The 16759-nt window shown below is 38.0% G+C and overlaps 1 protein-coding gene across 1 annotated transcript in view; it reads left to right on the top strand.

Annotated features, from left to right (window-relative positions):
* Positions 1–9952, top strand: part of DMBX1 (diencephalon/mesencephalon homeobox 1) — a 32901-nt gene extending 22949 nt beyond the window's left edge. Inside the window, exons 2-5 of the mRNA XM_089518645.1 lie at positions 2529–2695; positions 4510–4688; positions 6738–7092; positions 9418–9952. Of these exons, the coding sequence (XP_089374771.1) occupies positions 2542–2695; positions 4510–4688; positions 6738–7092; positions 9418–9818 (1089 nt within the window). The 5' untranslated portion in view covers positions 2529–2541 and the 3' untranslated portion in view covers positions 9819–9952. The remainder of the gene's footprint in view (positions 1–2528; positions 2696–4509; positions 4689–6737; positions 7093–9417) is intronic.
* The last annotated feature ends 6807 nt before the right edge of the window (positions 9953–16759 follow it).

Here is a 16759-nt window from a genome sequence, read left to right as displayed (position 1 = left end):
CCAAAATCTGAAATACTCCAAAATTGTCCATATGGGAGACAATGGGGCTGTACAAATGAGGAGAAAGGGGTGGACAGAGGCCGCCACTTTCTCCAGATTGTGGCCGCACCAACAAAATGGCGTGGCTATGATGCGCCTGGAAAAAGAAGCTGTGAAACACTGCTTTTTTCTCCACCGCTGCTGAGGTGCCATAAGCGCCCTGGAGTAGAGCTGTAACAGCCTTCATGCGTTGTGCCATTTGGATGCAGTGCACGGGCATGTCATCGTTGCACATAAATAAATAATAATAAATAAAAGTTTTATTTTTATACCGCCCTTCTTCAATCAGGGCGGTGTACAACATGCTGTGTAAATGGCAACATGCCAAAATGGCGCCCATGGCACGTGGTAGGGCTCGTGTGCGGACACTCTGCTCTCCACAGCCCTACTTTTGGCCCCAGGCCAGCACATAGCACCAGTCTATACTGGGCCAATAATACGTGGTTTTTGTAAATAGTTCAATGTACATAAACTTCGTTTCATGTGCAAAATTATTACAAATTTTATATATAAAATTACCTTCAGCCTATGTGTTTAAAGAATATATGAAACATAAATGAATTTTCATGCTTAGATTATGATCTCATCTCTAAAATATCTCACTATGTATATGCAAATATTCAAAATAAGAAAAAGAAAATCTGAAATCCAAATATTTTGGATGAGGGATACTAAACCTGTATAACCACCCAAAAGGATTAATGAGGACTTGGAAAAAAATTAGTTGTGTTTTATTTTATATGATTTGTTCTGCAAGAATGCTATATGCTAGATTCTGGAAAAGCAAAACAGTCCCAAAGGTTGATAACTGGTTACTAAAGCTTCATGAATTATCACAGCTAGATAAACTGACAAGGAAATTGAGCTATGAAAAATCAGACAAATTTCTTGAAAGTTGGAAACAGGTGTTTGAGTTCTATGAAAATAAATGGGGTTTTTTGACAACTATTTCTTTAAAGGAATGGTGACTGTGCAATTATTGGGTAGTTCAGAGTAGTTATGATGGTGTTGTAAATTGTTTGGACATCACAATTTTGACACAATGGAGTTTATAAATAAAGCAGATTGAAATCTTTTCCTTTTTTGGAAAAAAACAACTATATCAGTCGATAGGCAATACTCACATGAGGAAATAATATAATACATATTACTCTCTGTATTGGTTATATTAAATTTAAATTTTTGGTGGGTAAATAGGTAGAAAGTTGAAATTAGAACAGGAGAGAATAGCAATAATGACAATACAATATTCAAACAACACTGTTGGCAGGTACCCTGATGGAGTAGGAAGTTTTATGTTTTATCTACATTTATATGTGTAGTATAATGTGTATTATGTTTGTCATGTTTGTATTTCCTTTTTATGTAATAAACTTAAAAAAACCACCCCAAAGTAGGTGTATCATTTGAAAGCTATCTTATGGTTGGGATAACTGTTGAATGGCATATGCTATGGCAGCTTCCACTGTTTGTTCTTATTTTCTTTTTATATCCTGTCCTTTCTCCATTGAGATCAAGGTGTTGTACTGGAATTTCAATCACCCCAGTTTTATCATCATAAAAGCCCAGGGAAGAAGGTTAGACTGAGAAGATTAACCCAGTGAATTGATGACTATTCAGGGATTTGAAATTCAGTAACTAGTTGCAACTAAAGTAAGCATTAAATCAGATGTATTTACTTAAAGTAAGCATTAAATCAGATGTATTTACTTAAGAGCCAACTTGTTATTCAGTTATTTATTCAGCAATTCTTCTTTAGTTGGTACCAGCAATTAGATTTATCCCCATATATTTCCAGTCCAAGTCTCCATTAAAAATATAAACATTACAAGACATGCTGACTGAAGAAGTCTAGGAGTTGTAGTGCAAAAACAAAACCTTTTTTTTTTTTTTTTTAAAAAGCCTTGCTCATTTTCCAAAGAGTTTAAGATTAAGTGGATGGTAGCTGAGCCAGATATGACTGAGGGAGAAAATTCATTTGGTTTGCAATTGAATGTAAAGCTAGCTAATTTCACACTTCTGAACTAATACACAAACTGAAACTCAGATAGCAAAAAAGGTTTGCTTTTCTGTTTTTTAAATTTTTTCACTCATTCTAGGGTCAAAAACATGTGTTAGGAGAAAGCAATCCAAAACAATGTATATATGAGTGAAATACATTTTAAATCCTTTGTATTAGAGTTGGCTGCAAAAATGTATTTATTAGGCAAAATTTGTGATGAACTGCATTTAAGCTTTTTTTTTTTTTAAGAGAAAAACAAAATTGAGGATTTGTCCATTCACAGCCACGGTTGGGCAAGAGGTTGAGTTTACAGCTGAGCAGGGACTGAAATTAAACATCCCTTCAGAAAGCAGAAGAAAGTGTATCAGATGGAATTCCATGTGAAATAAAACTCTGGGTTTTTAAACTTTCTTGTTTATTTCCTATCAAAGGCTGAATATTAATTTGAAACTCTAATGGCCCTCTCTTCATTGTCCCATTGCTGCAGGTCCTGTGTCACCATGCAGCATTATGGAGTAAATGGTTATTCTCTCCATGCTATGAATTCCTTGAGTGCCATGTACAACCTTCACCAGCAGGCAGCACAGCAAGCTCAGCATGCCCCAGACTACAGACCATCGGTGCATGCCCTCACACTGGCTGAGAGACTGGCTGGTAAGAACAACTTATGGATTTTGTTCTTGCACTGGGAAAATGCACAGATTTGTGACCTACATATTACTGGAATGGCAACTAAGTTATGAACTGACAATTTTTAAAAAGCTCTCTGTTATTGTTGTTAGCACCATCAAGTTGACTTGGACTTGTAGTAACCCTACAAATGTAAGACATCCAAGTCACCCTATCATCAACAGTCCTGCTCAGCTCTTGCAAACTCAAGGCCATGGCTTCCTTGATCGAATTTATCCATCTGGAATACAGTTTTCTTCTTTTCCTACTGCTTTCTACCTTATTGTTTTCTCTAGTGAGTCGTGTCTTTTCATGATAGGGCCAAAGTACAACAGTCACATTTTATTCATCTTGGCTTCTAGGGAGAGTTCAGCGTTAATTTGCTCTAGGACCCATGGATTTGTTTTTTTGGCAGTCTACAGCATGGACTGTTCTCCAGCACCCTATTTCAAATGAGTTGGTTTTCTTCGTATCAGATTTCTTCACTGTCTGGCTGTCATAAACATACATAGAAACTGGAAATACAATGTCATGTACCATCCTAAAATTAGTATTCAATTATGTATTTTTACACTTCAGGATCTTGTCTAGTTCCTTCATAGCTGCCCTTCAAATCCTAATCTTATGATTACTAGACTGCATTCTCCACTCTGACTAATAACACCTATTAAAACTGGAAGGCCTCTTGCAATTAGTTTTCCTATTTGATCCAAATGATGCTGTACCTATGTTTGGATTTTACACATTTGAATTTTACTCTCTGTCATTATGAACATATACTGGACAGTGTGTAGTAGAGGTGAAACTTGGAGGGTGTGACTGCTGGGATGATGATGATGATGACATGATTAGGGATGAAGATCATCTGCCACTCACTCAAGCCTCCTTATTTAGTTGACTTTTTACAGCAGTGTAGCAGGCAGGGAAGTGATATTTTAAAGGCAGTAGTATATGATTGGGAGCTTCCCATCCAGGAAGCAAAATTAAATCCATTAGCTTTGCCAAAGACCCTCTCTTTATGGAAATGAAAACTGCAAGATGTGGTATGCTGCTATGGGGACTGTCAGGATAAGAACCTCCAGTTCAGCATTTGCCACTACACCAGTATATGGCTATCTTGTTTGTTCTTCAAGGAGGAGGAGGAGGAGATAGAGAAGAGGGAGGAGGAGAAGTTGTTGTTATCAAAAGAAATGAGTGCAGATTTTAAGAAAAGGTCTAGGGATTAAAAAGAAATCAAAACAATTCCAACATTCACTTACAATAATATCAATCAAACTCTAGAAACAATCTAGTTTGACACACAATCTAGTTTGACACACTTTAGGAGCCATGGGCTCCATCCTATGGAATTATGGGATTTGTAGTTTGCTGTGGCACCAGAACTTTCTGACAGAGAAGGTTAAATATCTCACAAAGCTATAATTCCCAGCATTTCATAACACTGAGCTATGTATGGCAGTTAAAGTAGTGTCAAAGCTGATTATTTCTTCAGTGCAAATACAGCCTTATACACTTTTCATTTTTGTCTCTCCAGATGAAGAAACTGAAGCCTAAAGAGGTTTTACCTCACTGTCCAAGGGTTCTCAATAAATCAGTGATACAGCCCCAGAGTGATGTCGTCTTAGGCAAATTTGAAGCTTACCTTCAGTCACTTTGTACCATAGCAGCCTCCCCATTCATTATTTTACCAGGTTTTTTTTTGAAAAAGCTGTCCTACTGTTTTTCTTTGTATGATGCACACAAATTACACTAATTAAATTGGCCACTTCTCTTCTCTTCCAACGGCTGTACGTTTCAAGACATCATTTTGGAGGCCCGTTATGGCTCCCAGCATCGCAAACAAAGAAGAAGTCGTACCGCTTTCACAGCCCAGCAGCTGGAAGCCCTGGAGAAAACATTCCAGAAGACCCACTATCCAGATGTAGTGATGAGGGAGAGACTGGCAATGTGCACCAATCTGCCAGAAGCAAGAGTACAGGTACCTACAATATTAACACTTCTCATGTTAGTAGTCTGGATATTGAAGACAAAATGGTAGGATATTTTAAAGTATGATGGAAAAGATTCCTGAAGATGTTTTTCTTCTTGTCCTGATTGCAAAATATCAGAATGATGTAACTATGGGCCAACAAAGAAAATCAAGCTCAAATGGATTAAATAAAATATTTCCATTCCATGTAAAATATTACACTTGTCTTTGCCCTTAGTCTTCATGTAGATGTTTTTTATTTGAAAATTTTTGCTGGAATTTTAAAAATTTACGGGTAATGGTATTTAATGTGATGTTTCCTTCATTGGGTTTTAACTTTTTTATTATCAAGGTGTGTGAGGTTTTTTCCAAACAACTGATCCTGTTTTCAGCTTTTATAAGCTGCTTTAGGTTCCATGTCAGGTAAAAGCCAGAATGCTAAATAAACAAATAAATGGTTCTCCTGTATTTTTATTTATATATGCAATTATTTTTATTTTTTTTATCCCAACTTCCCACTAAAAATTTGTTAAAGTACAGTACAGGTGTTTTGTAGGTGCACAAGTACCCTGCAATGTTTCTGAAATCATCTATGCTGCGTTGTGCACTCTGGCTTCATGCATTGTACTGTGCGTTGTGCTGTACTTCTTAATTCCAGCATCACCTTTTTGACCGTGCTGCATTTCTTTTCCTACTTCTACAATTTAATTTTAACCCTAATGTTCCTGTGACATTTGGTTGCAGCACAGCTGCATAGGATTAGTTTGCAGCCCAATTTAATCATAGCTTTGAGAATGGGGTGGCTGCTTCCAAAATGTGACCAAGTAGTGGCCCTCAGAATATTCATATCTGGATCTCTACATTGCTCTTAGTGACACTGCACTTAAAGTAACTGGTGTGCAGATTGAAAACCAGTCCTGATTTCAAACCAAGAGTAAAATCAGCACCATTTTTGCTTTAAAGTATTTTTAAGGCCTTAACTGAAAAACCATGAGCTTTCCATGAGATGGTTCTCTAAACAGAGCAGTTCAGATATCCATTTTGACAGCTTCTGAGAATAAAGAGATGATGATTAAAGTGTCTAAAGTCAGAGCTGGTGTCATCACAGTTTCAAATGTATCCCTTAAAAAAATCTAAAATATATTGTGGTTGCCCTCATCCTCTGGAACTCCATTCCAAGGATGCTAGTCTGCCCTTCTCCTTGCTTTCATTTTGCTGGCAGTCAAATACTTTTTATTAAAGAAGACTTTTAATATGTAATTGTTCTCAGGGAGGCTTTTTATTGGGGTGTGTGCTTTATTTATTTTTTAATTTTTGCATCTTTTAAAAATAATTTTAAACTGTTTTAACACATCTTATACTGTTTTAAATGTCATGGTTTTAATTGTGGCTGGTTTTAACTAATTTCCTCTGTAAGCTGCCATGGGCCCCATTCTGGGAGAAAGGCAGCATATAAATTAAACAGATAATATATTGCACAGAACAAGGTGTTGGTTATTCCCTATAAAGCCCTATATGGCTTGGGTCCAGCTTATTAGAAGGAATGCCTCCTCCCATATAATCCTTCCCGCACACTCCCTTCCTCAGGGAAGAATCTCTTACAATCAAGAATCAAGACTGGTCATAACTTCCCAGAGGACCTTCTCTGCCGCTGCCCCAAAAATCTGGAATGATCTGCTGGAGGAGATTCGCCAAATATCCTCTCTCGAGGCCTTAAAGAGAGCGATAAAAACGATTCTCTTCCAGCAGGCCTTTCTGGACTGATGAGGTCCAGAATGAAGAAATCTGTTCATTTTATTATGCTCCCGTGCTAGCCGTCACTTGTTAATGGTCAATATCCTTTTATATGTATATATGTATGATATTATTGTTATAATTTTATATTTTAGGGAGGGTGGGTTAGGGGGTGGTTGTTTTATTATCCTTGTATTATTAAACTCTGTTGTTACCCGCCTCGATCCCCAAAATGGAAGAGGTGGGCTATAAATAAATAAATTATTGTTGTTGTTATTGTTCTTGTTATATTACATTTTCCTCCTCTTTCTTTGCCAATTGAAGGTTTGGTTTAAAAACCGACGAGCTAAGTTCCGGAAGAAGCAGCGCAGTCTGCAAAAGGAGCAGTTACAGAAACAGAAAGACTCTGAAGCCAACCACAGTGAAGGCAAGGCAGAGACACCCGTCTTAGAAACACAGACTCCAGCTCCTGATGCAGACAAATCTCTAAGCTTGCCCAGTGATGTAAACACAGAGCTCAATCTAACCCTGTCAGAGCAGTCAGCCAGCGAGTCAGCAGCTGAGGACCAAACAGACAGAGAGGAGGAATTCAAGATATCATTAGAGGAGAACAAAGCAGAGAAGAGCCCTGGAGCAGAAAACAAGGCCCTGAATAGCAAGAGGGCAAGTCCAAAAGCAGGTGAGGAAAAACTACTTCTTGCTTCTTACACTTGTCTCTGTGTCAGCTGTCAAGGGTTTTGACGTATATGGATCATAATGATAGGCTATGCATAATAGAATTCTGAGAGCCCATGAATTGGTTTGACTGTTGGACTATGACTTTGGAGCCCAGGGTTCAATTCTCAGGCCATGAAACCCACTGGCTGACTTTGAGCAATTCACATGCTCTAAGCCTCAAGGAAAGGCAATGGTAAACCTTCTCTGAACAAATATTGCCAAATAAGATTTAGGGTCGCCATAAGTCAGAAATGACTTAAAGGTACACAACAACAACAACAATAGATTTCTTTCATTATAAAATGACCTCCCTCCAAATTAGTTCATTCAAGGATCAAATAAGCATTTTTCCTTTAGTTTCCCATTCCATGCACATACACATACTCAGGGAATTTGGTTAAGGAAGCACCTCCCATCTTATTCCATTTGTAAAACCCAGTTCCAGAAGAATCTCATAGTAAAAGAACAAACTAGTTGTAGTGAGAGAGCAGTGCTCATGAGAATTTGCTGTCTTCCATCTTTCCATCTGTGCCGCCTTTGATTATGCAGATACCTCATGTGTGTAATACATCTGCAGGTAGGCAAGCAAGGAGTGGTGGAGAGAGGGAAGATATCAAAATAGCTCTTAGATTAATAACTGGTTAAAGTGCCAGCTGGCTAATTTTGAATAATGTGTAGTGACAGTGATATCTGGGTGATATCTTTTCTTGGGCAACAGTTAGAAAAGAATTAAAAGGTTTTGTACAACTTAGAAGCAGCTAGTATGCTCACTCATATGCCCTACTTTATTGAACATAGTCCTCTGTTTAAAGATTACTTGTACCTGTAGGGCCTTTCTGGTCCAAATCTAGTGTAAAAAATGATAAGAAAGGAAAGGAAAGATCTTTATGTTGACCTCAACAGTGAGCACCTGGGCAGCAGACTGAAAAGGTATTATGTCACAGTCTTTATGACTATAGTCTGGTGTATTTTATTTCTCTTTCCCTTTTAGCAATTCTTGTACCTATACTTTTCATTTTCATAACTTATAAAAAGCATACTGCTTTGTCTTCTTGCCTGGTGAATCACTTCTCGTTTCAGAGATGCATATATGAGTGGTCACCCTCATTCTTGTTGCATGTCTTTGAGTCATTTCTGGTTTATGGTGACCCTATCACAGGATTTTGTTGGCATGATTCTTCAGTGAGGGTTTGCCATTGCCATTTTCTGAGGCTGAGAGAGGGTAATTTATCCAAGGCCACATTGTGGGTTTCCTAGACCAGCAAGAAAACATAGCTTTACAACCTGAATGAATGCATGGAAAATTACCCCACAATAAATGAGAATAGGAGATTATTCCCACAATAGAACCTTATTCATTTTGGTTCCCAAGTAGTACTAGTTACCTCTGACTACTAATATGCATGGAATTCTTAACTTTCTGGTATACTGCCCCAAACCTTTATTCTGTGGCATTTGTGGATGTTTATTGAAATGCCATGGCAGGAAAGAGGCTGACCACAAATTCAAAGCCACTAAAAATCATACTGCCTCTGATGCCACATGTAGAATATAGCAATCATAACTAATAGATCACTCAGTCAGTGGCTTAAGACAGTCAACCATGAGGCAGAAAATGAATTACAACATCTGTTAAAAATCAACAATTTAAAAACATCTTATAAATATATAGTGAATTTACAATATGAATACACAAAATGCAGTATGTAAACAATTAGCACCTTCTTAAGAACAGAATATCATCAATATAGCTATATAAGCAAACTACTAATATCCTCCACATTCTACAAAAAAGTTAAAACCCAATGAAATAAACGTAATTAAAGTACCGTACATTACATTTTTAAAAATATAAAATTGCTTTAAAATATAATGATGAAATTAAAAATACAGCACACAGAAAACTCCTTGCTGCCAATTAATAATCAAAAGGTGGTTTGAATGAAAACATCTTTATCTGCTGGTGACAACTTTTGATAATGAGGTTAAGACTATAGAAAAGTATGTATAAACCACCTAAGTCTGGAGTCATGAGGACATCCATTATGTCTCTTTTTCTGTCTTCAACCCCTCTTTTAAACAAATTTATTCATTTTATATAATTATGAGTATAATTTAGTGCTGATATCTGCCATACCTTCCTTGCCTTGAGTTTGGGGTGACCTGGGCATAAGATTTTTGTTTGTTTGTCTGCTTTTGAAATTCAAGATTGAACATATTTCCTACTGCAGAGACGGTGCTATTGCTTTTTTAATGGATCCTGATTTTCCTGTGTTTAAAAATGCAGATTCCCCCATCAGTGCTACAGCCACACCATCTTCCAGCAGCAGCCTGTCTCAGACCCACTCCTACTCTTCCTCACCCCTCAGCCTCTTCCGCCTGCAAGAGCAATTCCGCCAACACATGGCAGCCACAAACAACTTGGTCCATTATTCATCCTTCGAAATGGGGAACCCTCCAACCATGCCGTACCTGGGCATGAATGTCAACATGGCACCCCTAAGCTCACTGCACTGCCAGTCTTACTACCAGTCACTCTCCCATGCTCAGCAGGTGTGGTCTTCTCCTATACTCCAGGCCTCCTCTTCCCTCCCAAGCCTGAACAGTAAAACAACCAGTATTGAGAACCTACGCCTGCGAGCCAAGCAACATGCTGCCTCTCTGGGGCTGGATACTTTACCAAACTGAGCCTCAGGAGGCAGGCAAAGAAAAAACAACAACATGGTAAGAGCCCCCAAACAGCAGGTGACTACAAGGAAACACGCTATGTCTTTGCTACTTGAACAGGTTGGTTTTTGGCATGGGACATACAGCTCTCAGTGCTCTCCCTCATTAAAGATCTTCTCATGAGGAAACGTTGTTCTGGTTTCTACCCTGGGCATTGCTACCATGTGTTTCCACTGGCCCATTTTAAAAAAAGGAAACTACTAAAAGGACATATGTTTTAAATGTGGAATTGTCTTCAGAACTGTGAGTCAAATATATAATATTTGGAAAGATTTGTTTGATGATGCTACAATAAATGTTAATTGCTTTGTTTCTCTGGAGGAGGGAGGAAGAGAAAGCCCTGCTTCATACTGTATATAGTTTATATGATACTGAAGATGTTCCTTCACTTGTGTGTTAACGTCAGTGTTGCCTTATGCAGAATTGTGAAGCACTTCCCTTCTCATTCCTTTTACAATTATACTTATATAGTAGATAGAACCAACACTGTAATCAAAAATTACAAAAAAAGAAAAAAACTAATCTGTTTATCAGTTGATCTCATGTGGTCATCCAGGTTCAGTTTAACATAAAAATATTCTGAAGTCCTGGTGCCATCATCTCCTCAGGTCCTTTGTAACCACCACACATTCCTAATGCCAGGTCACCATTAAGATTTAGCTTCTCTGTGAGCAGTCCCATCTTCCAATAGCAAAATATCAGCTTCCAAAACACTTCTTCAAATGAAAGGTGTGAAAGCAAGGAAAGCACTAGAAGATCTTTTCCACACATTCCAAACATCTTGTTGTTTTTTTCCAATTTCATTTTTTCTTTTGGTCCACTGAAGTGTACAATGAAAGCATTTGAGTAGGGAAATTGAGAATAGTTAAAAGGTTGTACACACACCTAGAAAGTCCCTTGTGCTTCTTTCATCAGCTGACTCCAGGGTTGGCCACAATGTATCTGCTGCTTTTAAGAAGAAGGAATAGCAAAAGGCATGCTTCTTCAAATGCACAGTATCCAAGACCTCTCAAGTTGTTTTGGGCTCGAACAGACAGGCCAAAATAAAGCTGCTTCGGGTCACTTTGGAGGTATGCTATTTAAATGACACACACATTTTAAGAGGCCAGAAGCTGCCAAAGCTGCACTCCAGTCCTTAAGACTGGAACGTGGCTTTGGCATGGCTTCTGGCATCTTAGGACGCCAGCATCATTTAAACAGCCTACCTCCAAAATGACCCAAAGCAGCTTTATTTTGGCCTGTCTGTTCGGGCCCTTAGATATATGAGACAGAAAATCATTGAACAGCTCTCCCTGTTGCTGGCAATAAAAATAATAAGAGTAAATTAAATAATTAAAAATGTGCTGCCTTTTCATGACTTCCAAACAGAGCTGCCTCAGGGGAACACCCCCGTCTGCCTAACTGCCTGATCAGTTCTGGATTCTCTGTAGGAAGAGAGGGATGAACTGAAGAGAGATTTAGCTATAACAACCTCACACTCCCCCAAGCTAATTTACTGCTGGCTTCAGATGTCAACAGTAACAAGAAGGAATGGGATACACAAGAATGTGGATGACATGAACAGAAATGAACATCTAAAATTTTAGAGGTTTTATTTCAGTTTATTTACTATGAGAAAATCTACATCTGGAGTCAACCCACTGAATTTCTTACAGCATTGGCAACAGAAATTTGCTGCTTGCATTTTTACAGTTATGCAGTTCAGTTGTTACATATTAAAGTTATTAGACTTTCATATTAAAATTATTAGATGAGCTAGGATCCAGCAGGCCAATGGTCACAGTTATTTGTGGACCAGTCTCATTTCTCAGAGAAGAGGGATCAGCTTCCAGAGTTATTTTATTTTAGAACTTTGCTGCTCAGTCTTTGACCCTCCAGATATTTTGGAACTCCCAGCCAGTATCGGAAATAGTTAGGAATTATGGGAACTGAAGCCCCAAACCTATACAGGACCAACATTTGAGAACCACTATTTTAGAACTTAACCATCTATTGTCCCCAGCAATTGGAAACATGGATAACTTGTTTATCATTTTGTTTCTTATTATACTTTTATCTATTCAACATGTAGTGTCCAAGTCATTTTTTCCCTTTGAATGCCAGTGTCTCCTCAGTATCTTAAATGGTACTGAGAAGAACTAGTTAAACTGGATTTTACATAAATAAAAAAATACTTGTTGTTTGAAAAACTTATATGAGGGGGATCAGTGTGGACTTCAGTTTCATTTTTTATATCCAAAGGTCATCTTTCATAAAGATTAATGCCATATAACTGATGCTATCTTTAAGACTTTGGTCTCTGCACAAATTTTACCCTAATATTTCACAGCACAAGTTCAAGAAGAAAGATCTTGGCTCAATTTCATTGTAATATTTTCCAGATTTGTTTTAATGCCAATGACTGGATGGGGGACAAATCTTAAGAACTGCAGAACAACTACACCATTGTTTTGTGTGTTGCTTTAAAACAAAAAGCTATTATTATGCCTGCTATTACTGGAGTTTAAGAATAAGAATAATCCCCACAGTGACTAGGAGCATTAGATGTGACCACCCATGTCATAAGTCTTGATCTCTGAAAACTGTTTTTGCTCTCTTTTTTTCATATTGACTCATCTCACTGGTCAACATTAAACTGTATGTCTCTGATGATATGCAAAGGGATTTTGTATCACCTTTTAGACTAACTGTGTGAAAGAAGTTGTAGCATAAACTTTCATAGACTTGGCCTACTTCCTCAGGTGCTACAACTTCTTTCACACAGTTAGGAGATTATTGCATTGACAGATAACCCAACTGTTCCATAACGGTATGCAGCTGGGTTGCAGGATGCATGTAATTTGTCACTGCTGTTACCAGGCAGCTGCATCCCGACTGCATCTCAGGTCCCAGCTGCACTTTGGAGGCCGCTTTTCAAAGCCAAGAGCTTTCTGACTTTGAAAAGTGGCCTCTGAAGCGCGGCTGGGACCCAGGAGGCAGCTGCTCGTCAGAAGCAGCAACAGCAAATTACATGTGATAATACCCGACTGCATCCCGCAATTCAGCTGAGAGCAGTCAGGTTATGGGTCAATGCAACAATCTCCTTAGTCTCAAAGGAGATACTGCATACTGATATTCCTGACTAATAGGGCTATGTCTCAAAATTCTACCCTTTGATGATGAAATGGCAGATAACATCTCTACTTGGGAAGAGATGGTAGAAAATTTAAGAGATGTACAGGGGGGTGAAACGAAGAGGATTAGATGGGGGGGGGGAATGTCTATTTTGTAGGTGAACATCTGATCATTGGCTATAGGCTTTGGATGGAATCTAGGCATAATTACATCAAGGTGACTTTATAGGCTGAACAGGCACTTTTGTCACAACTGATGGTGCATAACAAATTCCTTTTACTGTTTTGCACTCTACAAACGTAACAGACTGTGGAAGATATACGTTCTACCCAGTCTTATTTATTTTCATGATTAATGTTTTTATTTTATTTTGTCTTCAAAATTAGCATAACCAGATGTTCCTTATTTTAAAAACTGCCCCTAATTTCAAAACATGACAACCCCATAGAACTCATTTCAGGTATTCCATTTTAATTAAAGCTGAGCTAGAAGCCTTAAAAAAGAAAGAAGGGGGAAGATATGATTGACGCTTCTTAAGGAATTCAGCAGAACTGGAGGGGGGTTAGAATTGTCTGCTAGCGAGTTCTAGTTCTTCTCCAAACTACAAACCCAGAGGTCTATTCTCATTACATAGTTCTAGCAGTATGGTTCCACTTTAACTTCAATGGTTGTATCCTGTAGCATCCTGGAATTTGCAATTTAGGGAGGGGCATTTAGGATTCTCAGCCAGAATTCTCCAGTGCCTCACTAAAGTGGTGTCAAAGTGCATTAATTCCCTAGTTACCAATAAACATATATTTTCAATGGAGGTAATGGAACAATAGTTAAGTGGCCCAGACTAAGATATTCTGCTGTCTGGGGCAGGGCAGAGCAACAAATGAAGCCCTCCTTTCAAATCTAAGACAAGTTATTTTGGTATCTGAAGCACCTCTTTCCCCACCCAACACTAAAATTTCAGTAAGAAGAAGTTAAATAACTTACACTCTGCTGCCCTTTCACACCGATCAGAATATGCTGCCTCATTCTGCTTAATGGTAGGGCTAGTCATGACAGTATACTTGTTGGGACTGGCAGCAAGATCTCTGCCATTTGTGCTATAAAAGACGGAAATGAAATGCTTTGTAGGAGGAGGCTGTAAGTTCAGCTATATATGCACTGCAGAAATAATACAGTTTAACACTGCTTTAACCGCCATGATTCAGTGCTATGAAATCCTGGGATTTGTAGCTTGTTGTGGCATCCCAGTTCACTGACATAGGAAGGGTAAATATCTCACAAAACTACAAATCCCAGAATCCCATCATGTTGAGCCATGGCAATTACACTGCATAATTTTTGCAGTGCAGATACAGTCTTAACTGAGCAGTGTACTTAATATCAAATTTCAATTATTCTCTTTATCTTTTGAAACCTTGTTAGCTAATGAGGAGACGATATGATCAATTTAGATATAGCTTGGGGGTTTAATAAAAATTATAGAACCAGCCATGTGGAATCATTTTATGTCACCAACCCTCTTGACAAATGCAGTTTCCACTCACAAACATGCACGTCTAACCTATCTGGATAAAGAAACAAAGCATTTTAAAGGGGGCAAACATCAAAGCTATGTATCATATGCTTTTCTTTTTTAAAAAAAACCACTGTAATGTAACAGTTTTGTGCTGTAGGATCCACTATCTGGCAATGCAAACTTGTATAATATTTATTTATTCTGATAGTTTAAAAGAGAAATACAATTGTGTTCATTTGAAGCAGGCTGCAGCATGATGCCATGTATCCAACTTGTGTCCGTCTTACTTTATGTAATATTGCCTGTTTTCATATTCGGATAATTAAACAAAATGCAAGGAAAACCAGTTTGTGTGTTGTTTATACATATACAGCTGGATGGTGTTTTCTGCTCAAAACAGGAAGAAAAGAACCTCTCAGTTCAGAGCTAAATGAGATGTGACATTACACACATTTTAGGCCCTTCCTTTTTAATAAGCAACAGACCCAGAACAAGCCAGATTGCAAACATAGAATGGGGCGAGGGAACTGAAACACTTTATATCAGCACAGCCACAACTGAAAACACACCACTGGCACCATCACACATGTCTGGTATTTTAATTTTCATCACACTGTGGCTGGCATCCTGTCAGTGACACACAAATGTGTAAGTTCAGCTATGTACATGGGGCACATTATTCATCACAGTACAGTAGATGTACCATATATACTTGACTATAAGTTGACCTCATGTATAGGTTGAGGACAAGTTTTGGGGCCAAAATTATGGGTTTTGCTATGATCCATGGATAAATTGAGGGTAAAATTTAGGGGCATATAGCAAAGGATCTAAAGGATAATGCAAAGCAAAACAATGTCAAAGAACTTACAAAATTCCAGCAGACATAATTTTTTCTGCTTACTCTTAAGGCTGGATGGATGAGAGAATGGAGGGGGTCAGTGCTTTCAGGAAAGATTATACTCTTGCTTTTCACCAAGGGATGTTCCTTCTTTTAAATAAGAGTTAAGATACAGTACTTACACTGACTTGCAGATAAGTCGACTTAGTTTTTTTGGATAAATTTTTTGACCTAAGTTTCTAGATTTATACATGAGTATATACAGTAGATGTATTCTACTGACAGTGGTGGAAGCACAGCCACACATATAGCAATGTTGAATGCTGCAGTTGTACTTTATGTGTTACAATTGTGTATTGTGCATGTATACTGCAACTGTGTATTGTGCATTGCAGTTGCAATGGAAAGACACCAAAATGCAGTGTGCCCTGAGTATCAGCTGGAGTTTGGTCCAGGACTCCCCAGGGATACAAAAATCCATGGATGTTCTAGTTTTATAAGGCATAGTAAAATGGCATCCCTTATATAAAATGGTGATCAACTCAAAATCATAGTTTACTTTTTGGATTTTTAAAAATATATATATTGAAATCATGGTTGGTTGAATCTGTGGATGCAGAATCTGTGGATACAGAGGGCCTACTATGTCAGAGCTTGTCCCAAAGGATAGAGAGGAAGATAGTATGAAGAGAGAAGAAAGCAAGTTAAAATTTAGAGGGGGGCGGGATGGTATGAAGAGTGAGAAGAAAGCAATGAGAATTAAAAGCAGATGGGAGAATTTTCATACAGGTAAGCATAAGATCATCTAAAGTAATATGAATATTATTGGTAAGGCATTGAGTGTAGGGAGGAATCAGCATTAATACTCTTCAGTGTACTCTCAGCTTGAGATTACTCTACAAACTGTGTAATTGGGTGTCCTCAGCAACACGATGAAATGTGCCATAAACATCAGAAAACTGGTGCTGTATTAAATCTGCTTTTCATAATCTTCTCTCATTTCCCAGACCTGAGTTGCTTTTATTCAATTTCTCCTGACTAACTTGATATGTAAAGCCATATAAACATAGCAATGCATAAAGCTCAGGAAAATGCACTTATTACTGATGTTTTCCTCCAGTGGCTAAGTTGCTGGTGCAATTCAGAATAATTCCATTATTTCTAAAATGTTGCATTATTCCTAAAAATGCTTAGTGGGATGCAGGCCACAAATTTGTTTTTCATTGCCAGCCCTGGTGCATCATTTTTCACTTTGATCTGCATCAGACCCATTAAGCTCTTGCCAAAGGCATGAGCAGCAAAAATAATAACCAAATGAAATCCATCTCATGTTAATGCTGCAATTAAAATAAAACAGGATCTTGCTGTGAGATTTGAATTCACTGTGTTAACACTGAATGGGTCCAAGTTTCAGTTGTTGCTTTCCCCCATTCA

The sequence above is a fragment of the Sceloporus occidentalis genome, unplaced genomic scaffold, assembly GCF_023333645.1.
Source record: "Sceloporus occidentalis isolate IW3139 unplaced genomic scaffold, rSceOcc1.0.p SCAF_3, whole genome shotgun sequence".
In the NCBI taxonomy this organism is placed as follows: domain Eukaryota; kingdom Metazoa; phylum Chordata; class Lepidosauria; order Squamata; family Phrynosomatidae; genus Sceloporus; species Sceloporus occidentalis.
This window is presented reverse-complemented; position numbering and strand designations above follow the sequence as displayed.